The 25,486-nt window shown below is 38.8% G+C and overlaps 7 protein-coding genes across 23 annotated transcripts in view; 4 read left to right on the top strand and 3 right to left on the bottom strand.

Moving 5' to 3' along the window:
* Positions 1 to 19,202, top strand: part of Rpl30 (ribosomal protein L30) — a 191,866-nt gene extending 172,664 nt beyond the window's left edge. Inside the window, exons 1-4 of one of the 3 annotated variants that reach the window (XM_076829004.1) lie at positions 18,101 to 18,205; positions 18,288 to 18,333; positions 18,594 to 18,739; positions 18,986 to 19,202. In XM_076829004.1, the coding sequence (XP_076685119.1) occupies positions 18,313 to 18,333; positions 18,594 to 18,739; positions 18,986 to 19,163 (345 nt within the window). In that variant the 5' untranslated portion in view covers positions 18,101 to 18,205; positions 18,288 to 18,312 and the 3' untranslated portion in view covers positions 19,164 to 19,202. Of the gene's footprint in view, positions 1 to 18,100; positions 18,206 to 18,284; positions 18,334 to 18,593; positions 18,740 to 18,985 lie in introns of those variants that run through there. The other 2 variants (XM_076829007.1, XM_076829006.1) reach the window with 2 other exon arrangements.
* LOC143377561 (uncharacterized) lies at positions 970 to 8,460 on the top strand. 3 transcript variants are annotated; one of them, XM_076828973.1, is made up of 10 exons: positions 970 to 1,269; positions 2,981 to 3,184; positions 3,294 to 3,440; positions 3,512 to 3,832; positions 3,913 to 4,036; positions 4,125 to 4,336; positions 4,410 to 4,555; positions 5,118 to 5,662; positions 5,750 to 6,168; positions 7,098 to 8,460. In XM_076828973.1, exons 2-10 carry the CDS (start codon positions 3,059 to 3,061, stop codon positions 7,215 to 7,217), a joined length of 2,160 nt encoding a protein of 719 aa, XP_076685088.1. In that variant the 5' UTR covers positions 970 to 1,269; positions 2,981 to 3,058; the 3' UTR covers positions 7,218 to 8,460. The 3 variants fall into 3 exon arrangements, with proteins under 3 accessions (XP_076685088.1, XP_076685089.1, XP_076685090.1); XM_076828974.1 differs by having other exon boundaries at positions 970 to 1,318; XM_076828975.1 differs by lacking the exon at positions 7,098 to 8,460 and adding an exon at positions 6,566 to 6,685 and having other exon boundaries at positions 972 to 1,269.
* Mrpl41 (mitochondrial ribosomal protein L41) lies at positions 5,117 to 10,720 on the bottom strand. Of its 4 annotated transcripts, none has more exons than XM_076829000.1 (3): positions 10,603 to 10,720; positions 10,069 to 10,273; positions 5,117 to 9,989 (listed from the first exon to the last, which is right to left on the bottom strand). In XM_076829000.1, exons 2-3 carry the CDS (start codon positions 10,226 to 10,228, stop codon positions 9,652 to 9,654), a joined length of 498 nt encoding a protein of 165 aa, XP_076685115.1. In that variant the 5' UTR covers positions 10,229 to 10,273; positions 10,603 to 10,720; the 3' UTR covers positions 5,117 to 9,651. The 4 variants fall into 4 exon arrangements, with proteins under 4 accessions (XP_076685115.1, XP_076685117.1, XP_076685118.1 ...); XM_076829002.1 differs by having other exon boundaries at positions 10,575 to 10,680; XM_076829003.1 differs by having other exon boundaries at positions 10,650 to 10,673.
* On the top strand, positions 11,591 to 13,856 carry Tfiifbeta (transcription factor TFIIFbeta). Its single transcript, XM_076828996.1, has 6 exons — positions 11,591 to 12,025; positions 12,100 to 12,251; positions 12,332 to 12,421; positions 12,495 to 12,619; positions 12,692 to 12,835; positions 13,494 to 13,856. Exons 1-6 carry the CDS (start codon positions 11,877 to 11,879, stop codon positions 13,650 to 13,652), a joined length of 819 nt encoding a protein of 272 aa, XP_076685111.1. The 5' UTR covers positions 11,591 to 11,876; the 3' UTR covers positions 13,653 to 13,856.
* On the bottom strand, positions 14,062 to 17,744 carry Mpi (mannose phosphate isomerase). 6 transcript variants are annotated; one of them, XM_076828988.1, is made up of 6 exons: positions 17,614 to 17,744; positions 16,804 to 17,134; positions 16,411 to 16,726; positions 15,715 to 15,882; positions 15,360 to 15,562; positions 14,062 to 15,280 (listed from the first exon to the last, which is right to left on the bottom strand). In XM_076828988.1, exons 2-6 carry the CDS (start codon positions 17,119 to 17,121, stop codon positions 15,074 to 15,076), a joined length of 1,212 nt encoding a protein of 403 aa, XP_076685103.1. In that variant the 5' UTR covers positions 17,122 to 17,134; positions 17,614 to 17,744; the 3' UTR covers positions 14,062 to 15,073. The 6 variants fall into 6 exon arrangements, with proteins under 6 accessions (XP_076685103.1, XP_076685100.1, XP_076685101.1 ...); XM_076828985.1 differs by having other exon boundaries at positions 17,364 to 17,696; XM_076828986.1 differs by having other exon boundaries at positions 17,411 to 17,696.
* A 171-nt stretch (positions 19,203 to 19,373) lies between the features above and the next one.
* Positions 19,374 to 21,450, top strand: LOC143377566 (O-glucosyltransferase rumi homolog). 2 transcript variants are annotated; one of them, XM_076828990.1, is made up of 7 exons: positions 19,374 to 19,389; positions 19,665 to 19,842; positions 19,907 to 20,078; positions 20,143 to 20,344; positions 20,476 to 20,754; positions 20,824 to 21,056; positions 21,136 to 21,450. In XM_076828990.1, the coding sequence occupies exons 2-7, from the start codon at positions 19,719 to 19,721 to the stop codon at positions 21,338 to 21,340; spliced, it is 1,215 nt and encodes a 404-aa protein (XP_076685105.1). In that variant the 5' UTR covers positions 19,374 to 19,389; positions 19,665 to 19,718; the 3' UTR covers positions 21,341 to 21,450. The 2 variants fall into 2 exon arrangements, with proteins under 2 accessions (XP_076685105.1, XP_076685104.1); XM_076828989.1 differs by lacking the exon at positions 19,374 to 19,389 and having other exon boundaries at positions 19,488 to 19,842.
* Positions 21,451 to 21,481: 31 nt separating this feature from the next.
* LOC143377562 (matrix metalloproteinase-14-like) overlaps positions 21,482 to 25,486 on the bottom strand; it is a 42,943-nt gene continuing 38,938 nt past the window's right edge. For 2 of the 4 annotated variants that reach the window (XM_076828980.1, XM_076828976.1), the window contains exon 10: positions 21,482 to 23,468. In XM_076828980.1, coding sequence (XP_076685095.1) covers positions 23,323 to 23,468 — 146 coding nt within the window. In that variant the 3' untranslated portion in view covers positions 21,482 to 23,322. Of the gene's footprint in view, positions 24,409 to 25,486 lie in introns of all 4 variants that reach the window. The other 2 variants (XM_076828977.1, XM_076828981.1) reach the window with 1 other exon arrangement.

Raw genomic sequence — 25,486 nt, 5'->3', positions numbered from 1 at the left:
TAAAAGAGAAAAATTAGAGGAGAAGGCATCTGAACGGAAGAACTGTAGATGACGAACGCGACCAGGGCAGCAAAACTTGCTAATGCATCAGCAGTTTTTGTAGCAGGAGAAGTAAAAGAACACCCTAGAATCAAAAAGTACCTACACCAGTAGATTGTTACAATATTCCACTTTCAAGTGAGACCAATGGATCAAGTCCATCGGCTCTCGTGATCGCGCCTGACATCTTAAAGTAAGTTTTCCTACACGCCACTGAACGCAACGTCAATTTTCTCGAAAATGAAGCGCGATATAAAAAAGAGTTACTGTTTCTTTTCGATTTATAACATGTAAATGAGTCGATAAGAAAGAATAAAGTTTTTTGATATCGCGCTTCATTTTCGAGAAAATCGGCTTTGAAGTTCTTGACGTTGCGTCTAGTCGCGTATAGGAGAACCTACCTAACCTTTACCAGAGCCGCGCGCGATAATCCTCGACAGCGATACATCCGCACCTACGTCGCGTAACCGTATCCCATTTTCTCGGTGGCGATTTACGCGGCGTCTCCGTTGGTGCGACGGATCGAATTGTGCCGGGTGACGCGGCGGCGGTAACCCTGGTCCCGGTGTGCATAATCGACGAGAAGAAGAAAGCAAGGATCGCTGGGGACTATGAGTGCGCGACGGAACGGAAAGGCAGCACGGGCCCGTCGGAGTCCGCCGACCACGTGGTGGCGCACAGGCTATTTGCCTTGCAATTACACCCAGAAACAATTAACGATGAGACGATAGTAGCGTGGTACGTTGACGTCAATTGTCGAAGATAACGTGCGCGCGCGCTCGCGTGCAGGCCACGGCGGTGGCGAAGGAGAGCCGACGGCGGGGAGGGCAGGACTGTGGCGGACGGCGCGAGGGGGTCGGCGGAGTAGCGGCGATGCTCGCTAAGAATGGCCGAGACGTGGGTGAGGGGCTGGTGTGGGAGGAAGGGCGGCGGAGGGGCGCCGGCAAGTTCGGCGTAGCAGGGGGGTAGCAACATGGCCGTCGATCAGTCGGTATCGAACCGTCGCGTTACGCGAAGCTCCTACGACTCTGCACGCCGTAGGAACGCCGCCGCTACGAGACGAGATACGAGATCTCGTGAACGCGAAGGACGACTTCTCACCGATGGCATCGGCTCCCCGACCTTACGCACCCATCGAGGTCGGCACCGTCAACGCGCTTCGTTCACTTCAGAAACGGCTCCACCGGTGCGGAACGCGCTGCGCCCGGTAATTCGGGACGGGATCGAATCGTGAGTACTCACTAGCCCCGTGGAACTTGTCATCTATACGCTGCGCTAGGTATCTGCCTCTTCTGTCTCTCGCGAGCGGTCAACGGTTTCAATTAAGTCTGACGGGGGGTGGGGGGTGGTCCTCGGCTGGGGTTGTAGCCTCTGCTTTCCTGCCGTGCTCCTTTTTTCTTTCGCTCCCTCCGGGCGCTTCTTTTCGTCGCCTCGTCAAGGACTATCGACAGGTATCGATCCTGGACCCGTCGATGAGCAAGAGGTCGTTGTCGATCCGTGACGTCAGCCGGGAATACCTATTGTACTTGTTGCGGGAAAGCTTTTGCACTTTTGCGAAGGAGACCCCTTTCGCCAGGCTTCCTACTTCGATTCTTTCTTTCTTTCTTTCTTTCTTTCTTTCTTTCTTCTTTTTCCTGGGAATAACGATGTCGCGTTTAGCTCGCGTGCTTCGCGCACGGACGCGTGAATGCTTCTCGTCGAACGTGCACCTTTCGATCAGAGCTTGGGAAAATGTAGCTTTCGGAGAATCAAGGGGTGATTGTTGCTTTAAGGCTGATTCGTCGCACCTGGATCGAAATTTTATTTTATTTCTGTCAGCGTGGAAATGGAATTGTAGCTCTGTTTAAATAAAGGGTTCTTGGCCTGGGCTACTGTTTGTAGTATTATTGTGTATTTGAGATACGATTTTAAATATCGAACGCCCAAGCTGAAAGCAAACGAAGTACTATTTTAAACACAATATGAATGCTCGCGGAATAACGCACGGTTTAATTTGAATTGTCACAAAATGAAATGGAATTATTTTATTTTTGTTCGTAACTCCCAAAGTGCCAACTGTTTTTAATTTTGAAATATTTTGCGGATTCGGTGAAAGTCAAAATAAGGCAGAAGTATTTTAAATAGAAATACAAAGAGTTTCAGAACTCCAACTGTATTTAAGAAAAGAAGATAATCTTAATAAATATAAGTCTACAAATAGCTGGGACTCAAGAACTTTTAGCTTTTAATAAAAAACTTTTTTCAAGTTTCATGATGTAATCTAACTGTCAATCACACAAGTCTCTCTGCATTCTACAATGTGAAAATGAATATTCATTCTGTCTGCATTTGAATGAGAATAAGAAGCCATTTTGAATGAATATGGGTTCTAAAGATGACCAAGAAAAATTGCTGGAACTAAGGAAACTATGAGAAATATGAATATCATAATTCTTTAGAAAAAATTCAATCACTTGAATTTGGAGAACGTCAATCATTGCCTTACAATCTGAAAACAGAAATGTCTCAAGAATGATTTGCGTGTAAACCCAAGTTAACTAAAGTTACTTCTTCCCTTCTCCTTAAAAATTCTACTAATCGTTCAAAGTTTACATACCTTTAGTTTGAAACACCCTGTATTTTATAGACTATAATTAATTTAAAGATCTGTTTCGCATTCTGCATTGAGATATTAAAAGCCTCGGTCAGGGTCTCAGTTTATTGCATTTTAAGACAGCGGGCTCCAAGAATGTGGAGCAAAATTCCGACTGCCTGCAAAGTCTGCACCTTTGGGCCTACACAAATATCAGCAAAAGAATCTGCAGTTAGCGAAATATGAGCATGAATTTAGGTAGCCTTCAACGACCACTGAACTACTTTTACTTAAAGAATGTTGAAAGCATTTAACACATTAAGCAACAATCATATTGCGAATAAGTGAAACGTTTCTCTTTCTTTCCAGTAATTTCCGACAGTTTTGAAATACAATAAGGAGGAATAATCATCTAAAAGTTGCGGACAAGAGAATTTTTGCTCGAAAATGGATTCCGGAATGGGGCAAAGCAAGAAGCAGATTCGTGTAGGATTTTATGACATTGAAGGCACCATTGGTAAAGGGAACTTTGCCGTGGTAAAATTAGCTAGACATCGTATTACCAAGACAGAGGTACGTATGATTTAGTGGGACATATGTTTGCTACTATTTACACTTTCTGTGCCACATCCGCTGACTAAAAATCCCAAGCGTAACAGATCCGTGCTGTTTCTCGTTTCAGGTAGCTATTAAAATAATCGATAAAACCCAGTTGGACCCAACCAACCTTGAAAAAGTTTATAGAGAAGTAGAAATAATGAAGCAATTGGAACATCCGCACATTGTTAAACTGTATCAAGTCATGGAGACGAAGAATATGATATACATGGTACGCTCGCAGAATGCTTTCGCGTTAACGTTTAGAATCTAAGAACGGATATAAGCGTGTGCCTTTCTCAGGTGTGCGAATACGCAAGCAAGGGTGAAATATTTGACTATATTGCACGGTATGGACGAATGGGAGAGCCCAGAGCTCGTGCAACGTTTGCTCAAATACTCTCCGCGGTTGAATACTGCCATGCGACGGGTGTAGCGCATCGTGATCTCAAAGCTGAGAATTTACTCTTAGACGCTCAGATGAACGTGAAGATTGCTGACTTCGGCTTTAGTAATAGATTCTCGCCTGGGGAAAGATTAAGCACATGGTGCGGTAGTCCCCCTTACGCGGCACCAGAAGTTTTTCGAGGGAAACATTATGCTGGTCCTGAAATTGATGTGTGGGTAAGCAGTTTATACGTGGCCATTTAATGTATAACGTTCAACGCGCACAGATAAACATATTATGCTGTTTACCCTTGCAGAGTTTAGGTGTCGTATTATATGTATTAGTATGCGGAGCACTGCCCTTTGATGGATCTACTCTTCAGTCTTTGAGAGATCGTGTTTTGAGCGGAAGATTCAGAATTCCATACTTTATGAGTACAGGTAGTTCGCCTAGCCAACGCTTCTTTCCCTCGAGATTCCCATCTGTTTTGTCTAATCTTAGAAGATGCACATTAAACTTTTATTACAGACTGCGAAAGTTTGATACGCAAGATGTTAGTCTTGGAGCCTGCGAAGCGATACACCATTCCACAAATAAAGAGACATCGCTGGATGGCGGGATCCGCGGACACTGTTTGTTCAATGATCATAACAAGATCGTCGCCATCCATCCAAGAACCAAATGAACAAATACTTCGACTTATGCATAGCTTAGGGATAGATATTACACGAACCAGAGAGGTATGTTGCGCTACGTATATCAATGTATAAAATTTGAACGATGTTGTTTTATATAATTTTTGTCCATTGACAGTCATTAAAAGCTAGCAGCTATGATCATCATGCTGCTATTTATTTCCTACTGTTGGAGAGGCTGAAGCAGCATCGGGTCGGCAGCACAGCAAATAATACCTGCTGGCCTAGCGTTGCAAGAACGAAAGAGGACAAATTCAAATCTAGGTAAATTTGTACTCACCGACCATCCTTTTCCAATTGCTGAATCTTACCGTGTGATATTAACTCTTCTTTATTAAGTTTAAATTAACGTGGCAAATCTTTCACTTGACTTCCAATCCGGCCAGCCAGAAGAGATTTCTGAAGAATTGAATTTTAATCTTTCGCTTTTTATTTACAGCGATAGCTTAGTGGGACGATGATCTTTAATGACGGTGATGGAAATTTGGAGATTTTGTCGGGACAGGTTGGATTGGAAGCGCTTTGCTGTGACTTTAGTTTTGGTAATTCTTTATTTGATTTCATTGCTTTCCTTTTCATTTCGATTACAATTTCGTGAAATTGTATTTATAATTATTTAACATATTAGGGAGTTTCTGTTATATTATAATTCATCGAGTCACGTTCATAATTTCATGCGCTCGTAAAGAAAAGAATTGAAATTACTAAAACAGCAAATGGAGCAAAAGAAGGGACCGCCTAATCGAACGTTACGCGCTCGTCACCATAAACATCTGCATCGGATAATGAGAAATGCGTGCGAAATACCATATGTATCGACTTCCAGGACAAGAGAAGACACGACCCGAGGAGGGAAAAGGTTTAGTTCGACTAGCTCTTCAACTGACGAGGGATGCTGCAGCGCGGAAGGTGATCTGGAAGAAGGCCCGAGCGGTGACGAATTAAGGGAAGCTCAGATTAAACTAGAGGAACATAGACTAGGCCTAGATCATGATATCAGTCAACGAATTGACAGTCAGATAGTGAATCGAAGATTAAGTGATTATCAGCACCATTTTGATACCCCACTTATGGATCCTATTGATCCTCCTAGTCGAACAACATTATTTATCGCGGGTGGTAGTGGTAGCTCGTCGTCCGAACTTTTCGAATCTAGTTTTGACTCCGGTTGCCCACCAGATTACTCGGGGGCAAATTCGTTCACGAGTAGCTTGCCCTCCTGTACACCTCCGCCGCCTCTTAGTCCGTCGCCGATCACCGGCAGAATATCGAGAGCCTCGCAAGGTCGTAGAGCCTCCGACGGTGGTCCCAGATTACTGTTCTGCCAACAGGGTGGTGGAGACAGACCAACCAAGCAGCGAAGTATTCAAGGTATGAAGATATGTTCCAGAGACATGTCAAGATGTTTCAGAAGCTTCTCGGCCATGAAATGGTAGAAATTGAATTCTTTTGTTGCAGACTCAGGCAAGGCAAGGGGTCACTTAGACCTCGTTCACTTGAGACCACCGTCTACGCCGCCTGAGAATCAACCACAGTTCAAAATTCGTGGAGACTCCAGTACACAGTTACAGCTGTTAGTGCAGCAACGTATGTTGCAGCAAAAGCGAAACTTGTATCATAGACATAGAGGTGGAGGGAGCCCGACGCCGATACCGGTATCAGCGAGTACCACGGGTAGACGCGCTGATCACGTACCAAGACAGGATAGTTATAAACTAGCTCAGAGAACGCAAATCTTGCCACCCCTGTCTCAGGGGCACGTTGACAGAGACTTTGACAGAGAGCGAAAGCGAGACGAAGAAAGATGGAAAAGTCTGCCATCCCGACTAGCGGCAGACTGTCAGTTGGCAGAAAGGACGTTGCTGTGGAGTCAACAGGTAATTCTATAAATAGAAATTTAAAAAAAAAAATCGTTTGGGTTGAGCTGCCTAATGATACAAAAAAAAAATTATCGGGCTACAGTTAAAGAACGGAAAATCGCTCGTTGGTATCTGTTCAACGATCGTGACGTCATTGCTAGTTCGGAGCAAAGTCAAGTCGCGCCGGAATCCGTGAACTTATATACTCAGACTCAAACAACACAGAGTATTATGTTACTGTTCCTTTCGTAATGTTAACATTGTTGTGAGCGTGTATCATGCTCACAACGATGGATCTATGTAAATATTCTTAGCATTGTTTTATGACATTAGCGACTAGATGTTACTTGTGATACGATAGCACAATTATTTGTGTTAGATGCAAATAAACAATTATTTTTCTTTAATTTGGCAGTTTATTGTTCACTCTAATTTGCCTTACTTCGTGCATGTACCGATCCTCTACTGAACATCAGTGTACAGTTAACAAAACAAAAAAAAAGGAGACAATTGTATAATTTGAAAACAAATTAGCTGCAGCCTACATGTATTGAAAATACGTGTGTCGAGAAGTGCAAATAAAAAATGAGTAAAATAAAATTCTATTTTGATAACTGTGCAATATAATTTTACATAGTTATTTCTCTGCCTGTTGAATACACATATCTCAAACAATAACACTGACTTGCGCACCGACACATCGTCGCAATTCAGAGAATATATTATTCTCTGGCATACTTCAGCACCACTACGATTAAAGAATCCTCAAACAAGACAACGTTGAACACCCGAACATATGAAGCTTGAAAGATGCATATCGTTTGTAGTACCTTTCCCCTTATTTGGCTTCCTAGATTTTATTTTTTGATATGAACATATAATAAAGATAACGAGCACAGAAACTATATATACAAAATGTAAATAATTTAAAGAAGAAAATATATCAGGTGGGTCTCAGTGGAGGAGCATCATATTTGCCACCTGGCAGTGTGGGTGGCTTCTTATGGCCCACTGGAAGCAACCCTCACTCGACCATCTTCGAAAACGTTGGGGATCCAATGGAATGAGCATCTACCCTGTTATACTTTTAGTATTCAATTGGAGATTTTGAGTCTGAAAGGCTAGACTAGAATACACCAAATACAATAAGCAGTATTGCCTTCCTAGTCTTTCCATATCAGTATTTTTTATTTATATAATTGTGTATTCTATCATATCTATTTTCTAAGTACCCAAGGGCGACTTTGTATAAATTTCTTTATAAACCCGTTTCCACCACGATACTCTAGCTTTCATACACAAAATCTTTGATTAGACGGAAGGCGCGCGTTACTAAATGCCAAAGATTTACTCCTCCTGAATAATTGTTTCTCTTTCCTCGGAAAACGTCTGCTGTTAAGCATAAAATTTTATCATAAATATATATTTATACACATGTATTTCATTCATGGGCAAAATTACATATAACGCGTATGTATGGTGAAACTGTAACGTTATTAAAAAATCTTTGTCATGTAGTAGCATGCGCGCCTGCCTTATTGACTGGCTGATTTAATCAGTCCAATATCCAATTATATCATAGACTGATAATTAACAAGAAAAAACACCAACCAAGTTTATATTCATGAGCGGGTGGCATATGTCTTGCTTTTCAATGACTACGTTTAATTGGGAGTGCAACGTGTATAGCTGCGCATATTTTAATGATAATTAATTGAAGAGTGCTTTTGATGTGCTTCCTGAATACATTTCAGCAAATTATACGACAACGGCTATATGTATACATTCTCCCCCTCCCGGCACTTCTATTCTTTTCGAAGCATCTCGGCCCAACGTAATTAAAGAAGATTTTTAAGTTCACTTGCTCGTTCTGTAACTTCCGCTCCATACATCTTAACCGAATGTTTAACGTAGCGTAAAATTTAGGGGGTACGTTGCGGAGTGGGAAAACTATCAGTGCTCAAATTAATGACAGGTAACAATAAATACGTTATATAATATAAGGGATAGAATCGCAATAATCGTCGCGTTGCAGAAACGACTGAAATAAAAAGTGTATTGAAATTAGACGCAAGAACTATGCCACTTATGCTTTTCTATACGCAATTAACTGAAGAGTGGAGTTAGAAAGAGAAGCGAACGGAATCGCGTTAAAGTTTTTTGTTAAAGATTTTTATTGGCGAACGATTTCAATAACGTTGTACAAAACTAGGTGTTTTATTATTCCACTCTTCAATATGATGGTTGTAGCAAGTTAGGAAATAACAGAAACAATAATAAATAGCGATAAATAGTAGCTGCTGTTTAAAAGAGAGAGAGAGAAAAAAAAAAGTAACAAAGTGCTGCATTCTGTAAAGATGTTTTAAATAAAATTGTTGTATACACGATCTCGAATGAAAATAATGATTGTTTATATTTTAAATTGAACGCCTCGAATGCGTTTCCGTTTTCTACAAAGGGCGCGGGTCGAATCAATAGTTACCGATTAATGTTACCTCGCGCAATTGTCAGTACAAAGTTATCATTTCACCGAGGGCATAAAAAATGGCAATTCCGCTTTACGAGCTTCTTGCGCAATAACAATTAAGAGAACGGGAGAATGAATCGATAACAAGCAAAAAATGTTTGTACATTTTGATACGAATACAGCACTTTTCGAAGGCAAGAATATGTATTAGATTCTGGTAGTCTAGTCAGTAGGAAGCAATACCGGCCGTGCACAACTGACAACGACTTTAATATTCAAATTTTCCGCCATTTTTTACCCAACAAAAAAAAACAATCAAACATCGCTCAAAAAAATCTTTTGATAAGTAGCAAAAAAAAAGAGAAGAAACAGTAGCCGTTAAGTTAGCATAATCATACGAGATCTTGTTCTGGCATATTGTTCTTGAAAAGATATTCCGAGAACGCATAAAGAGTAACTCAGGAATTGAAAATCAGTTTTAGCAATATTGCGCATTTACATCTGTTCCCTTTCCTTGTCGAACGATAGACTTTAAACATGCATGGAATAAACATCATTTATGAACATGTACTGTTCGTTTAATAGCAAATAGATTTACTTCATCGTTACATGGACACGTACTGCGATGCCATCTTTACTTGTGATACAGATTTGTGCAAAAATTATTGTTGACCATGATACACAACCACTGTTCAACCATATACTGTCTGACTAATGTGCGCGAGCACTTCGAGAAGTAATTGTTTACCGTCACGTAGCGACGAGATTAATAAAAAGAATAAGCGAGACGCGGTGGTTTTGATTGAAAAGTCTCTTTGCTTTTGCAACGCCTTAAGTATTTTATTCCCTTGCTGTCACATACGATGGTAAACAATTGCTACTTAAAAACTGCAAAACTGTTGACAATTGTATACACTGCGCATACAAGTATACCGAATAAAACCATATGCAGACTGCGAGAGGATTATCTGGTATCCAGGTTTTTACGTTGATTGAAATACCACCAAAGTTAATCGTTCCCCGTCATTTTAATTTCATTCCGGCTTCTCCATAGTAAAAATATCTGTACCAGTTTTCTCAGCCCGATTTCTAGCTTCTTCGGGCGTTAGTTTCTCATATTCGCTAGGGTTCAACGATTCGCCGTTTGGTCCTAATTTTCCATTCTCAAAATCGTCCTTAATCTTTTTAGCATACACTAGGTTAAACAAGTCTTTCGGCGTGTATTCCCGTGGCGGAAGATCTTTGACTCGGTAAGAGACGTATGGCTTTAAAGGAAAATCTTTCAGCGATGGAACGATCAGTTCTGGTTCCATTTCTGGTATGCTGACCCATTTATCGTTTATCATTCTTCCCGTCAACTTCACACCCCTTCCTAAAAGTTATTCATTAGTTCCTTTAGTTTTTGATGACCTAACGCACTTTTGTTAAACTGTGTGATCGAACATGCTTACGATCAATTGGAATATCGCTGTCTGGATTCTTTGCCTGCTCTTCTTTAAACGCACGACTACCTCGTTTGTTTAACACCAGAAACTTCCGAAAATTTCGTTTACCATGACAAACAGATGAAGTGGAAATTTGCCGACTTATGATCACGCAAGCGGATACCATCGTAAGTTTTACAAAAATACGTGATCCTTAATCAGACACAGAATCCTGAAACAATTATGCATTACGTCTCTGTTATAAAAACAGCCTTTGCTAGGATAGATTTTGCCTCGAAACTTAATCTAACGATTGGATGATTTTGAAATAATTTTCACCAAGTGAAAATTGATACGACAGTAGTTTCGAGTACAATTTTTCACTCGCGTGACAAATATTTTTCAATCATACAATTGTTTAATAAATATGCAAATTAAAAATATCGTGCGTTAGCATTTACACGGATACGGAGTTTATACTTCAAACCATGATGTAGGCTTCTAATATTGTTACAGTTTTATAAACATCTTACAGCGTTGTTAATAATCCACCAAATTTACCGGGTATCGTGTTTTTTCATTAATGTTTCACGATTAGTTTATTACACCTTTAAGTCTGCATCGCATGAAACGACAGGCCATTGACCTCGATGCATGCAGTACACAAATTGCGAAGTTTAAGATAAGAATCAAGCGGTGATATGTAATGAAGGGAAGTAATAAACCAAATCAATGGTTTCGTAACCAAACTTACGAATCAATTAAAATAATTTGTTGATTGAATAATTGAAACTAAGTTTCGGAGTAAAGAAACAAGGAAAGGAGAAGAAAGATGCATTTCATCCAAGATCTAATTATAGATACCCGACAAGATATATGTAGAGTAGATCGAACATTCAATGTAAACTTTTGCGTAGAATTCTAGCACTCTTATTATTTTCGTGTCGCATTCAACATTATCAGCTGAGAATGGAATGGGGTTAGAACGTTATCCGTGGTAAGAATTAAAAGTAAATTTGAAAGGATCTGGATTTTTTTAAAATTTAAAGTCTAAACTTCTTTCAAGATTAGTTCAATAAATCAGTTATTATGCTCATGATTCGATAACAAAGAGAGAAAACAATGAAAAAATATATATCCAATGAATCTCCGTTCCAAAAATTCAAATTGAATATCAAACTATCAACCGTAATGGCGTCGCCCTCCCATTTGAATTTAAATCAGAGATATGTAGCACAGACAGAAACAATTCAAATTTAAAATAAATACCAGGGTATTATAATTAACTATCAAACTCGAAATATGTCGCGAAAGAATCCAGGAACGCGTATAAATATTTATAATATATGCCGAGTGGAGAACAGAGAAAATAATGTAGGCATATCATTTATAATATATATTAATACTCAGTCGATAAGAATTGCAGTTGTAGCCCTCTGGTGACATACCCAGAATGCAAAGTTGCACACATTCTTCTATGCGGCGATACGGTCTTGAAACTCTTCAACCATTGCTTTATTTTCATTTAGAAAATGTACTTTTCCTGACAGTGCATAAGCATAAGTCCACTGGAGTCCGCATAAGCTCACTGTAACACGTACGCACGCACACAGAGAAGGGATAGAAGTTACTTTCCTAGGTCAAATAATTATTCAGCCTGTTTAGTTTCGAGTTAGAATAAGCAAACCTTACATTAAATTTCCTGAATGTACTTTCTATGAAACATAAAGGGCTTCACGAAATATAAATATATCGAGCGTTACAACCACGGTTTCATTTATTTCACAATACAGCACCTGATTTCTTAAGCAATTCCTCCCGCTAGTAGAGAAATCATGTCTACGAATCTTATCCACACAGAGAAAGAATTAGATTTGAGCAATGCCGGCAGAGGAGTGTGGCTTGTCAAAGTACCTAAATACATAGCGAACAAATGGGAGAAAGCGCCTGGCAACATAGAAGTTGGCAAATTAAAGATAACTAAGTAGGTCTGAACTCTACCTCTATACCTTTAACGCTATAATTTCATGGAAACTAAGATCTACGTACAATTGTTAGAAACCCTGGTCAAAAGGCGGAAGTATCTCTTAGACTTTCGGAAGCCGTCTTAGCTTTGAAAGAGCCAGGAGAAGAGGAAATTCCGAAGCAACACAGATTAGACGTTACGACTGTAACGAAGCAAATGTTAGGTGTATTTTCACATGTTACTCGTAAGTCGCCGATAGACACTTTGTAGCACTTTAAATTCCTCGTTCGCAGATATATCTTGTAACTTTTTATTCTTCCCCAGCATCGAGTAGTTCAGATTCTATTGTTCCTGAAACTGAGAAACTTTACATGGAAGGAAGGATAGTACAAAAGTTAGAGTGTCGACCATATGGTAAAGACTTTGCTGTAAAATTGTCAGAGAACTTCTACGTTGAATATATTTCACATGTTGCAAATGCTTTCAGCCGACAACTGTTACATGAAATTAAAACTGCAAAGCATTAAGAGGGCTTCCGTACCACAGAGGCAAGTTCAGCAATTGGACAGGGTAGTTCAAAATTTCAAGCCTGTTTCAGACCATAAGCATAATGTATGTATTTTACCAAAGCATTTGAAATTGTAATGCATTTGTGTTGTATTAACATGTTCGTTCGTTTTATAGATCGAATATGCAGAAAAGAAGAAGGCCGAGGGTAAAAAGATGCGCGACGATAAAGATGCAGTATTGGATATGCTGTTTGCAGCATTTGAGAAACACCAGTATTATAACATAAGGGACCTTGTGAAAATTACGAGGCAACCTATCGTAAGTATTTTCCTTCTTCGAGTTACGCATTCTGTTAGGGGTGTGCGAGTACCCGGAATTTACGAGCTGAGCTAAACTCGGTTTGATTGCTCAAGTTGAATTGAGCGTTTGAATTTTCCAAGCTGTTTGAAAAAAAAAAAATGCGAGCCACTTGGAAAACTCAAACGGCTCGAATATTCAAACCCTCGTAAGAGTTCCAATTACTTGGAGATAAATTTTCATTCAGCTCGCAAATTTTCGAATTACTCGAATATATTCGAATAGGTCTGCAACTTTCGACTTATAAATTTCGAATCACTCGAATTACTTCGAGTTACTAGCGTCTTATAAATTCCTTCCATACAGTTAAACTAATGTCTGATATTAAATACATAAATATCCGAGTGCCTCGAGTAATTCGAATATTTATGAGTAACTCGAAAGTTGGAGATCTGTTCGAATATATTCGAGAATTTTCGAGCTGAAAATTTACCTCCAAATAATTCCAAGTCTTACGAGGGCGCGAATATTCGAGCCGTTTGAGTTTTTCAAGTGGCTCAAATTTTTTTCAAGCAGCTCGGAAAATTCAAACGCTCAATTCGACTCGACCGATCGATCATTATTCGACTCGAAATTCGAATACTGATTGCACTTGTTACTGACTATTTTATTTTGTTAGGTATACTTGAAGGAGATATTGAACGAAGTTTGTAACTACAATTTGAAAAACCCTCATAGAAATATGTGGGAGTTGAAGCCGGAGTACCGACACTACAAAGACGATGAAAAATCTGCCGAAAGTGCTCAGAAGAAAGCCGATGAATCAGATGACGATTAATGGTACTTGTATATACGTTTAGATCTATTCCGTTCGCCTATTTGAAATGAAACTGTAATTTTTCTATCGTGAATTCGAGGCTGTGCAGGATTTGTATGACTCTGATAAACTTTTTAAGTACTGTATACGTATTTCCATTGATTTTTTTCTGTCGTCTTAATAAGGAATAGAGATTAAGATTAAATAAATTATTCATTTATTATTTTTAACAATACAGTGAGCAGCTGAATCAACTTACTGTATTATATTAAGATGTTTATTGTTACATAAGAGAAAACTGTAAATTTATAAAGTATATATTTATACTTCATAAAAAATGCATTATATTATTTCAAGTACATTGTTGCTGCAGAATCCTCGCGTATTTCTTAAATTTGTAAATAAAGAGTAACACAATTCTGTACACACGTTAAGATATTTCCAAAAACAGTTTATATTTCTCTCACTGTTGCGTTCGTAATTAGTGTAAATTAACATATTTTTCATCCCTTTCTTTCATAAATAAGGCATTATGGAATGGTTATTTTTTAATGCTAATCTATATTAATAAACTGCTCAAGTTTACACGTGTGATGTCGTATAGCTCCGTTTGATAATTTGGTGGTGTACCACGAAACAAGGAACTCTCATTTAAAACATTGTATATAGTTAACAAAAATCGACTAGAGTTGATTGCACGTTTGTCTTCTCTCGTTACATACTAATGAGCCGTAAAATGGCGTCATTTTCGTAACTTTGTAAATTGTACGATCACGAACGTGTATACATTAAATAAATTACGCAAGTGCGGTACTGCATAAATTTGCATACTTCTTTAAAATCGAGACAGAGAGGAAGAAACTGATAGTGTATTCGGACGGTCGCACTGGTGCGCACTGAGTGCGAATTTTAGCCTGTTTTAGCCAATCGGAAGCGGAAAAAGTTCACACTCAGTGCGCACCAGTGCAACCGTTCGAATACGCTATAACGATCCTCCTGATATATAAAAATGCTATATATATAATAATGGAAATCAGAAATCTATATAATACATATATCATGGCAGGAATTGTAATTGGTAAATGCTTCCGTCGCAGTCTAGGAATGTCTCCAGCTTTATACACATGCACTGTATAATATTGGAAGCATCGTGTACAAACATCAACTCTATTTTCTACTGTTTATGATATGAACTATGGAATGCCTTACTATGGAAATCATGTTTTTTAGTCTATTAAAAAAGGTATAATATTTTAAACTTTCTATTATAGGAATCATTGCGCGTGGCTTCGCAACTAATGCTTCTAACTATTCGTAAAGTTCAAAGAGCAACAGTACTCACTTTAGTCTAAGAAGAATTTAAAAGTGCAATAATACTTTTAGTCGTGCAATTTTGCCGTTGCATTTCGCCGCACTTTCGCCCAAGTATCCGGGAGTTACCTTTAGACGTTTACGAACGCTTGAAACATCAGCATCGGGTGGCAGCCGCATAGAACTTTGATTCCGATCTTCTCGTTCGCCGGAATAAATATCACCGAGCCACGGTAAAGGATCTTTGACGACGAAATCTCTCCCTTTCCGTTTATGATGATCAAAATACTAGCTGTACTTCTAGGAATGATATTATACGAGGATCTACCGGGAGGTATCTAAAACACGCAGATATTTGTCATCGCGAGTCTTGTACTGTTAACAATTGATCAGAGATCTCAATATGACGAGACTCACTGTGATTTTAGCAACAGCAAAATCTGGTACAGGCGGACGAAATACTTCTGTGCATTCGTCCTCGCGGGAAGGTTGTAATTTTTTTGCAGACACCGGGTCACAATTGTACGATAAGATTTCGATCAATGTTGGCACATCCTTCAATTTCGGAGTGAGTCCCGCTCGAACTACGTTGTCAGAACATGCCATACATTCCATGCAATCTGGAAATGTATTTATAAAATATATTGAATATAACGTAATTAAAATACAGTATGATGTACATTTGTTCAAATTAGACAAAGATATCTGAAACTACTGTTATACGAGAATCCCCCCCTTAATTTTGTCCAGCAGTGTATTATACGACACTTACCACCAGAAAGATATGCGTGTGGTTCATTTGGTCCAATATATAGAGCCTCGCCAGGCTGCATGGTAACAAAATTAAAAAAATAAATGCCAAAACATCCCACATCCCCTGGGTAGTCCGAATATAGTCTCTCTAATACACTGGCGTGTAAAGTTTGCCTTAACGATTCATCTGGAATGAAGATATTGTATGTATCGTTATCAATAAAAAGGTTTTCCTGCGCACATAGGGTAAAGTAGTTGACCATGTATCAGTAGTGGACAACTTTTCAGAAAAACGTGAAAAATAAGGTTTTTAGAAGTGCAACTATGTATTTTCAACAGTGCGCCGCGGCTCCTAATACCCACAGTTCGTCACTTCTAAAAACTTACTTTCAGTGGCGGATTTAACAGGGTGACTGATGAACAGTTGCTGCCTGGGCCCCTGTCCAGAAGGCCCCCCAGGGCCCCATCTTTAATAAAATAATAATTTTATCCAAACTATATTTTTTTCTGTACTACTACACTAAGACCGTTTTTAGTAAATTAACTCTATATTTTCCCGAAAAAAACGAGCTCCTCAGAACGTTTCCCACCTGGGCTTTTTCTTAAATCCGCCACTGCTTATTTTTCACGTTTTTCTGAAAAGTTATCAACTCAGTAGTATCAGTATACATGGTCAAATACTGGTACCTTTACCCTAACTGGTATTAAAATTTACCCAAACTGGATAATCTGTCGAGCAATTTCCTAAGGTGTAACGAAATCAGACCAGGATCACTGGCCATTAGACTGTGGAAACACGCTTTCAATGCTTTGGAAGTGCCTGCTTCATCGGTCGTCATAAATTTCAGCACTTTATCTTCTCCTACTACAGCACGCAGCTCGGGAAGCACTTTCAGAAACTCTTTTATCTCTCTAATTGGACGGAAACCGCAAAGAGCCTCGAAAGGTGTCAACGCTATTGTGAGCTCGGGCTTGTGATTTGTGTCTTTGTAAATAGTTGGATACTGCTGATGCAACTCTTTCGCCTTTGCCTGCCGTGGGGACGTAAGATTTAGTAACGTGTCGTGCAAAGTACACATTATTAGAGTACACATGCTTGGGTATGTACCTTGTTCGGATGTGCCTGAATTGATAACGCTTTGTTCACAGATAAAACCTTAAAAAGAAACGGCAAGTGCTGGCCAAATATTTCCTGAACTTCGCTGCCCAGTATCTTGCTATTTTTTTTTATATAATCCGCTAGAGAAACGTTCAATTCCTTTATGTACGAAGGCCCGTTTGGATGGGTACCCATCCACAGCTCAGCGTACGGTTTCTTTTCGTCCAATGTAAAATCAGAAGTGGCAGACTTCATCAATGTTGCAACAATGCTATCGATGCCGCGTTTCCCCCAATCATAAGTCTGTATCGCAGATTTAAGTTCCATTTTGCAAATATTTCTGAAACATAAAACAGAGGCATATTAGATACAATTTTTCAATCGAAATACTTTTATATATATGTTCTATCATAAGCGAAGAAAAGTTGTTATATGTAATAGTGAAAATTTCAACTTATTGTCATCTATTTAGTGATACCGACACGTATGTTTCCTGGAGAAATCCTCAACGTTGTGACGTTTAAAACGATAACATATGTTTAATATTACATATTTATAACGATACATACGCGTAACGAAACGTGGGCGTTTGTCAGAAAGTTTTCAATTAACTGACCTTTGTGCAAACTAATGGAGCGATAAAAAAGAAGTAAGTAAATATTATTTATAGATTATTACCAGCTCTTCTGATAACACCTGGCAATATTTCCCTCCCGTCTCTTATCATATTTACGATATACCGTTCCGATCTTGCAGCTTCATTTTACCTTTTCCCGTGTTTCTTATCGATCGCATTGAGGTTTTTAAATATTTTCCTACCCGAGCGTATTCGCATCAAAGCTCTTTCATTTAATCCGTCTATAAAATAAACTCGATTATTCATAATTTTATAATATTATACACATCGTATTATAATGTTACAAAATTTGATTATGTACAAGCATAAAGGGCAGTGTTTACAAAACTGCTGTATGCAAAAACTTAAGTAAAGATTCACATGTCGTTTATTATCAGCGCAGTGAAACGAAACTAATAAATATAAAGGGAAGTAATAATTAGTAAGATAAGTAATAAGAAAAGTTTTAATTCTTTAGTCAAATACGATCATTAATGATAAACTATTACATGACACGTATATAGGATGTTTATAAGATTAACTTTATTTAGCCACATTACATATCGATCTGTTTCTTAATATTAATAATTATCAAGATTTATAGGACAGTAGCTTTTTACAATCTTCTATTGTAAATTTTAAATCAATAAAGTTATGCGCTACCGGAAATACCACTCTATGTAATTTATATTTCGTGGCGATCTCGAACTCGGCACGTTGCGAGATATGCCATCTCTTCCACTTTCAAGCTCTTTCACGGTTAGCCTGTGCGGCGGCAGTACGTGTGTGGATCAGGTATTGCGATTATACATAAAATTTATTTAATAATACGATGTTGCGAAGAACTCGCTAAATACTTTCTTAAATAATGTTTCAGAATTAAGTCTACTTAAACAGACAAAATGGTAGCTCAAAAGAAACAGGTAAATATGTTTATTTAATGCACGTGTTCTATCCAATTTTCCAAGCACATGTTGAAACTTTCAACTTTTTCTCTTCTTGCTTCGCATCTACCTCCTATTTTCCATCATTCTTGTATTATTTTATTCTTGTTCAGTTATTTCGTTTTCTCCTAATATTTTATCGCCCTTTTTCCTGTTTCTATCCTTTGTCCAGTTGTCTCTTTCCTCCAAAATTAGATACGCTTACGCTGTAGTTGTACGTTATGCATTTTCTTTAATAGAAAAAGTCCCAGGAGGGTATCAATACCAGACTAGCTCTGGTTATGAAATCCGGAAAGTACATGCTGGGGTACAAGCAGACACTGAAGTCCCTTCGCCAAGGCAAAGCGAAGCTGGTCATCATCGCCAATAACACTCCTCCTCTAAGGTGAGACTGAGATGTAGTACTCCTGTAAAAGTTACAGACTGACACGGGAATTATAAAACGACACGTTTAGTAAGAGGAGCACGTTCGAATTACATTAAACGAATTTTATATTCTTAATATCGATTTGTGTCGTCGTAACGGGAGTCCTACGGAGTAGTCTCACGTCTCTGCTTGTAAGTGCAGAGACATTTCACGCGCGACGCAGCAGACTAGAATCTACAAAGTTCTGTGTATTTCTGTCGACAGGAAATCGGAGATCGAGTACTATGCTATGCTGGCGAAGACTGGGGTGCATCACTACGTTGGAAACAATATAGAATTGGGTACCGCGTGCGGAAAGTACTTCCGCGTGTGCACCCTTTCGATTACAGATCCTGGAAACTCCGATATTATAAAGTCTATGCCTACTGGCGAACAAGCATAAGCATATATTTTTTATTTAATAAAAATGTATTGAAAAACATTTTGTTTGTCTTTCTCACTGTCCCTGTTCGCCCTGAAATTTAATTTATCGTCATTTGTACGAAGTTGGGTTGGCGAAGACGGAAACAAGACCTTTTTAAATGTGTCGAAAAAAGTATGTTCATAAGGTGCGTATTTTTTCGTCCTTGCAGATGTCACTAGCTGCAACCAGTTGCTTCTAAGCATTAAGGTGCGATTTCATGCTGATGCTCGACGCTCGTTTTGAGCGTCAAAACCAGTCACGTGATTGCTCCACGGGACTTTTAAGGTGCGATATCATGCTGACGCTCGACGCTCGTTTTGAGCATCAAAACCAGTCACGTGATCGGTCCACGGGACTTTCAGCGTCGACACTCGTTTTGAGCGTCAAACCCAATCACGTGACCGACGCTTGACCAACGAACGAGCGAGTCAGAGTGAACGAACATCAAGCGGAAGAGCTAAACTGAGTTTAGCACCTTCAGCAATCCTGTTTACACTCTGCTAGGATTTGTCATGCCATTATTCAAAAAGAAATATGCTGATATTAAGTTTCGCTTTCTTAGTCACTGTTCTCTGGGTAGGTAACTGTGTGGAGCAATATTGTTCCATTGACAGTGTGCAAGATTGTGTTGAACAAGATACCAATGTCTATAAGAAAGGTACTGGTCCATAATTTTTAAATAGCCTGCTGCAATATTTCTTATACATTTTGTCCTTTAACAGATTTGAATAAGCAATATACCAAATACTACGATGCGATCAAAGAAGCAGAAAAAAATGACAAGCCATGTAATAACACCAACAACGGTTGTTTTAAAGATGTTATTGAACGAGACTTGAAACCTTTCAGAGAGAAAGGTATAGACAAGGATTTGATAAATACTGCAAAAAATAGGTATGCTGTAATTGCAAAGTTTACAATAAGTAGCTTCAACTTGAATCTACTATGCTCTTTACAGAGGAACATTTTATCAAATAGTACGAGGAAAAGTGTATAGGCAAAAAGATTGCATGTTCCCCTCGAGATGCGCTGGAATAGAGCACTTTCTTTTGAAACTTGCTCCAGACTTACCGGATATGGATCTAGTAATAAATACTCGAGATTATCCTCAATCGAGCAAACATTTCGGCGGTCCGCTGCCCATTTTCTCCTTTAGCAAGGTGAATAAAGTATTAATAAATAATGCCAAAGTAATGAAACTTACGCTTTAAGTTCGTTTAAGCCTGTTGTAGTTTGTAAATTTATTCTCTGTATTGATAAAAAGCTCGAGCATTGCAAAATGTATTTATAGACGCCACAATATTATGATATTACATATCCAGCGTGGGCGTTTTGGGAAGGCGGACCTGCAATTTCTTTGTACCCCCGTGGCCTTGGAAGGTGGGACGAACATCGCGAGTCTTTAGAACAGGCTAGCAGAAACACACCGTGGGAAGATAAAGAGGATAAAGGATTCTTCCGAGGTTCTAGAACGAGCTCGGAGCGCGACAGTTTGATACTGTTGAGTCGCAGTAACCCAGATTTAGTAGATGCTCAATACACAAAAAATCAAGCTTGGAAATCTGACAAAGTAATAATTTCTTATTCCAGGTATTTATTTATCGTTGTATATGGTGTATAATTTTGTGTTTTATTATAGGACACATTGTATGCGCCGCCAGCATCAGAGGTCCCTTTAGAATCACATTGTAAATATAAGTATTTATTTAATTACCGAGGGGTTGCAGCATCATTCAGACACAAACACTTGTTTCTGTGTCGATCTTTGGTGTTTCATGTTGGGGATGAATGGAACGAATTTTATTACGATGCAATGGTGCCCTGGGTTCATTACATACCTGTTTCCAAGGACGCTAATCAAACAGCATTGCGGTAAGAGCTTATATAATTCTATTGCTAATTGCAGTATACTTTATAAAGTGTGTTACTTTTAATGTTTTCGTACGTGCAGGGAATTGATACGATTTGCGAAAGCTAATGATGACATATCCAAGAAAATTGCAGATCGCGGGAGAGATTTTATATGGAATAATTTGAGGATATTCGATGTCATGCAATTTTGGAAAAAACTAATGAAAAGATATTCGAAACTTTTAATGTATAAAACAACTTTAGACAAGAGTTTAATAGAAATTGAAAAGAAAGGAAAATCTTAACGATAGTTCCAACAATTTGCATTTAATATAAGTAATTTTACACTTTTTCTATTTAAATCTCAATATCAGGGTGCAAAATATTGAGCAATAAAAGAAATTCCGTAATAATAGGTGTTGCTGAATTTTTAAAATAAGCATCGGTTAAAACGAACATATATTTTTTTATTGATACTGTACAATGTCAGGGCATAGCACAATGTGGCAAGTTTCAATATGAATCATTTTATTGCCCCGGCGGAAGATCTAACGCAAACAAAGGCCTTGTACGTGTACGTTGCACGAAAGATATGCTATATTTGTGTATTAAATATTCTGCACACTTCAAATACTGATAATATAAAACTTTGCAAGTGTTATAGATATGTCCTTCGCAGAAACAATTTATTTAACAAAGATTAAAAAACTGTACAAGGCATTTTGTGCTTTGTTTATTCTTAAATACTAGATCATTCTTAAGTACTGGTTTATTTATAACAAAACTAATGGAGAGATTTCTTAGAACGTAAAGAAACATATGGTAATGTCATTAATGTTCCTACGATGATATATGTATACTATAAATTGTAAATGCTGTTCAATGTCCTTATCACGGTAGTTAAATTCTTTTTCATTATTTCTACGCACATTATTTAAATAATACAAGAAAGATGGATATATCTCAAAAGACATTTGCAATTCAGAGTATACGTAAATTCATGTAGCGCGTATAACATACACTATACATTATTACTTTTAATGTCATTTCGGTATCGAAGCGCGATACAAACAATCGCTACATTAAAAAAATAATAAAAACTGTTGTTTCTTACGCGTACTACGTTAAATCTCACGTCTCGCAACGTGGTCATTGGAAATTAATGTGCGACTATTAATAATATTATTCTTACTTTTCTGTTACATATCACGAAAGAAGCTATAGGAATGAAAAGAAACTTATCGAAGAGAATAGAAAACATTATGTCTAGCGCAAGAGTTCGTGAATAAAATATAAGATCGTTCGTATGGATGAATGTTAAGAAGACAATTACGTGAACTGCTTTTATCTGGTACATTGTAATAACAAGAACACGATAGAAACTTATAAGAAAGAAGCTGCGCTTTATTACAATGTTTCGGAGGGATTTTAAGGCCCTTGTACGGAAGATAAGTATTTTCTTTTTGGTACAGTCACTACCATGAGTACTACAGATATTTCCATAGGATTCGATAACATAAAAACATCAGGGTTCCGAGACTTCTGAAATACTCTCGCAGAGTCTCTTCGTTTCCTTACATTCTGAGAAGCATTCCTATCTTTAATAAAAACTAACGAATGCTCTATAATACTCATAATACTGTCAGTCAAGAAACCAATCGACCATTTTCTTTATTCGTTATCTGTCACGTTGCAATGGATTCTGCTTCCCCCCGAAGGCTATCTCCTGCATGAATGCGCAAAGTAAGTGCCGTTGAAATTACCATCTTCGCAAACCATGATGTACGAATAAAGAATAAATAGGCAGTGTAGAAAGATTTAGTGACACGTTATTACATGCGACTTACGACGTTATGTATAAACATATTTTACAGGTTCTTTTATACTTTACACATACGCAGAGCGCCTCGCAAGACGCTCAGAATCTATCGGCGCATCTGGCAAGGCGCACCGCGAGGCGCTTAACAACTAGTGATGAAGCCGAACATTGAAAATGATAATCACGCGATGTTGCTTCGACTGGAATGATTGTTTCGCGAGAGATTAAGGGCGCGCCAACGAACAAGCTTAGGCTCATTCGTGAACGTCAAAAGGAATTGCTGCTCACGGGTCCGTGAGCATTAGCACAACTGCCGTTTTGGCACTGTTTGTATTCTCCGCGCTCGACGCACACTTAAAGCCGCGGTTCCCCTGTTTTAATAGGTCAGTTCAAACTATACAGTTCCTAGTGGGCTTCCTTTCATCGATGATCCCCATCGCTCAACGATCTCCCTCGATAAAGTGCCTCTTACGTGCCGGCGATAATTCTAGCGACGAGCATGGTCATCAGATTGAGCGAGAGGCACCACCATTTCGACGACGATTCGAAAACGCTTCCCACCGCGGAGCCCGCGTCCTGATTGGAAGACGTGACTAGCTGCTCGTCCGTTTCGCCTGTCGAATTTTATAAAAAATGTCGTAGGGGAGGGGGCCATTGCAAGCTTAAAAGAATCGTCGCTGATTGGATGGTTCACTGCACCTGTCGCGTTTGGCGCAGTTTTCGCGGGCGAAGCAACAGGTAGGTAAGTAGAAGCACGTAGATTACAAAATCTAAGGCTGCTCGTTGTTTGGAACTTATCCGACCCGCGGTCGGTCTCTCCCTGTTACGAAGTCTGCTCCGTGGACCTGTCTCGTAATCACGGTTTTTACTTTTTACATATTTTTCCGCGCGATTCTGGGTGCAGATCGTTGTCCTCTGGAAAAAGCGAGTTTTTTGCCGGGTTAATGTAACCGCGACCCTCGTGTTCGTTGAGTTTCGAGTGCCTCAACGTGGCGCCACGTTATCGTTTTCGGCAGTCGATCTTGCTCGGGCGAGTGTGGAGTCGGATTGTTAAGATTTCTGTGCCTTTCAAACTTTTCCTCCTTTTGCCGATTTTTAAGACTTCCAAATCTCGAAGTGAAAAATCTTTTGTACGTCCTCAAACGCGAATTAACGATCAAAGAACTAGCTGATGTCCTCTACGTTAGAGGTGGGCAACGTAGTTTTGGCAGAATTCGAAACAAAGAATGTGCGTTAAAGGGAACTTGTTAAAAAGTTGTATTTAATTGTAACAAAAATTGTAAGGAAATAGATTCTATAAGAGTGGAAAGCTGTTATGCTTACCCCCACCCCATTTCTATTATGTCCCCCTTCCCGCCATTTACTTGGCGCGATTTTCAATTTTCTAATTCTCTTTACGTCAAATATTATTGTAAACATTGCGCATCGGCACGAACGCTCTGACACGTGTCTATTTTCGTTCGAGATTCTCCAAAAAATAGTTGACTGATATTGGCGACTCCACTGCTGTGGCCTCTCCGCGTTAAACGTAAATTCATCTTATTTTATAACTCTCTGAAAGCAACAAAACGTGGAACCTAAAATTACCACAGCGTTCGGAAGATAAAGTGGTAGTGTCGTATGTTTTTGGTGCACAAAAATCTTTAGTGAATAGAATGTAGAGGTCGGGTTTCATAAAGTGTTACAAATCACTTTTTTTTCGAAGAGTAATTATCGATAGAGTCCTTTTTCTAGGTTTTGAAGCTTGCGATTCTTTACGTGACGCATGTAAATAGTACTGTCCTCGTCATTCTTTCAAACGAAATGATGCATACATCTTTGTATTTTCGAATAGTTCTTCCTTAAATAAGAAACAATGTTTTAAGCAAACGTTGCTAATTTCTTAAAGAAATTCTCTATTCAGAAATGCAAAGTGTTTACTTGATTTGAAAGATGATGGCGATGCCAGCGCCCCAGATGATGGGCCGGCGATGGTACTAAGCATGTCACACAAATGGCCGCAGTAAGCTTCAAAATCTAAAAGGAATCGTATCGCTATTCCTGATAGCCTTTGTAAAAGCAGCTTGTGACACTTCATACAGCCCGCCGTGTATAACAATATTAAAGGAAACAAACTACAGCAGTAAAAAGTTAACAAAGTATCGTATCAGAATGCAGAGTCGAGAGGAGAATTCCTGAATCCCAACAGCTTCCACATAGACCTTACCAAAGACGTATCACCCGAAGATAAAACAGAGTCTGTGCAAAGGGAGACGGAGGATTCAACATGCCCTGTACCAAAATGAATCCTCGTGTAACGAAACCGTCGGGACTGAAGGTAGAGTATACACGTGCATATAAACCAAACGTGTCGAAGAGAAGTAAACGAAGAGTACGTGCACATGAAAGTGTGTGTGGGTAGAAAAGAAAATTCGAACAAAAGAATCGAAGAAAGGGAAGAAGAAGATAGGACAAAGGAATTCGTGGCAATTTGCAATTTCTTTTCATTTTTTTTGTCATTGGTTAGAAGTAGGATCGGCAGGTAAAAAGGAGAGGCATTGTCCTACGGTAGATTAAGTTCCAAACAACGATACCGTCCTCCATACAATTTTGCATCATGCACCTGTTTCTTCCACATTTCCGTAAAAGTACG

Source organism: Andrena cerasifolii, chromosome 16 (genome assembly GCF_050908995.1).
Source record: "Andrena cerasifolii isolate SP2316 chromosome 16, iyAndCera1_principal, whole genome shotgun sequence".
Taxonomy (NCBI): Eukaryota; Metazoa; Arthropoda; class Insecta; order Hymenoptera; family Andrenidae; genus Andrena; species Andrena cerasifolii.
This window is presented reverse-complemented; position numbering and strand designations above follow the sequence as displayed.

Excerpts from the sequence above, each read along its gene's own strand:
- Mrpl41 (XM_076829000.1), bottom strand. The coding sequence starts at position 10,228 with ATGGTATCCGCTTGCGTGATCATAAGTCGGCAAATTTCCACTTCATCT. Across the intron at positions 9,990-10,068 it reads CAGCGATATTCCAATTGATC|GAAGGGGTGTGAAGTTGACG; the intron begins GTAAGCATGTTC and ends AATAACTTTTAG.
- Mpi (XM_076828983.1), bottom strand. The coding sequence starts at position 17,629 with ATGCGAATACGCTCGGGTAGGAAAATATTTAAAAACCTCAATGCGATC. Across the intron at positions 15,883-16,410 it reads CGACAGATTATCCAGTTTGG|ATGAATCGTTAAGGCAAACT; the intron begins GTAAATTTTAAT and ends TCTTCATTCCAG. Across the intron at positions 15,281-15,359 it reads TTGCTGTTGCTAAAATCACA|ATACCTCCCGGTAGATCCTC; the intron begins GTGAGTCTCGTC and ends TGCGTGTTTTAG.
- LOC143377561 (XM_076828973.1), top strand. The coding sequence starts at position 3,059 with ATGGATTCCGGAATGGGGCAAAGCAAGAAGCAGATTCGTGTAGGATTT. Across the intron at positions 3,441-3,511 it reads CGAAGAATATGATATACATG|GTGTGCGAATACGCAAGCAA; the intron begins GTACGCTCGCAG and ends TGCCTTTCTCAG. Across the intron at positions 5,663-5,749 it reads CAAGCAGCGAAGTATTCAAG|ACTCAGGCAAGGCAAGGGGT; the intron begins GTATGAAGATAT and ends CTTTTGTTGCAG.
- Tfiifbeta (XM_076828996.1), top strand. The coding sequence starts at position 11,877 with ATGTCTACGAATCTTATCCACACAGAGAAAGAATTAGATTTGAGCAAT. Across the intron at positions 12,026-12,099 it reads GGCAAATTAAAGATAACTAA|AAACCCTGGTCAAAAGGCGG; the intron begins GTAGGTCTGAAC and ends TACAATTGTTAG. Across the intron at positions 12,836-13,493 it reads AAATTACGAGGCAACCTATC|GTATACTTGAAGGAGATATT; the intron begins GTAAGTATTTTC and ends TTATTTTGTTAG.
- LOC143377566 (XM_076828990.1), top strand. The coding sequence starts at position 19,719 with ATGCTGATATTAAGTTTCGCTTTCTTAGTCACTGTTCTCTGGGTAGGT. Across the intron at positions 20,079-20,142 it reads ATAAATACTGCAAAAAATAG|AGGAACATTTTATCAAATAG; the intron begins GTATGCTGTAAT and ends TGCTCTTTACAG. Across the intron at positions 20,345-20,475 it reads CCATTTTCTCCTTTAGCAAG|ACGCCACAATATTATGATAT; the intron begins GTGAATAAAGTA and ends ATGTATTTATAG.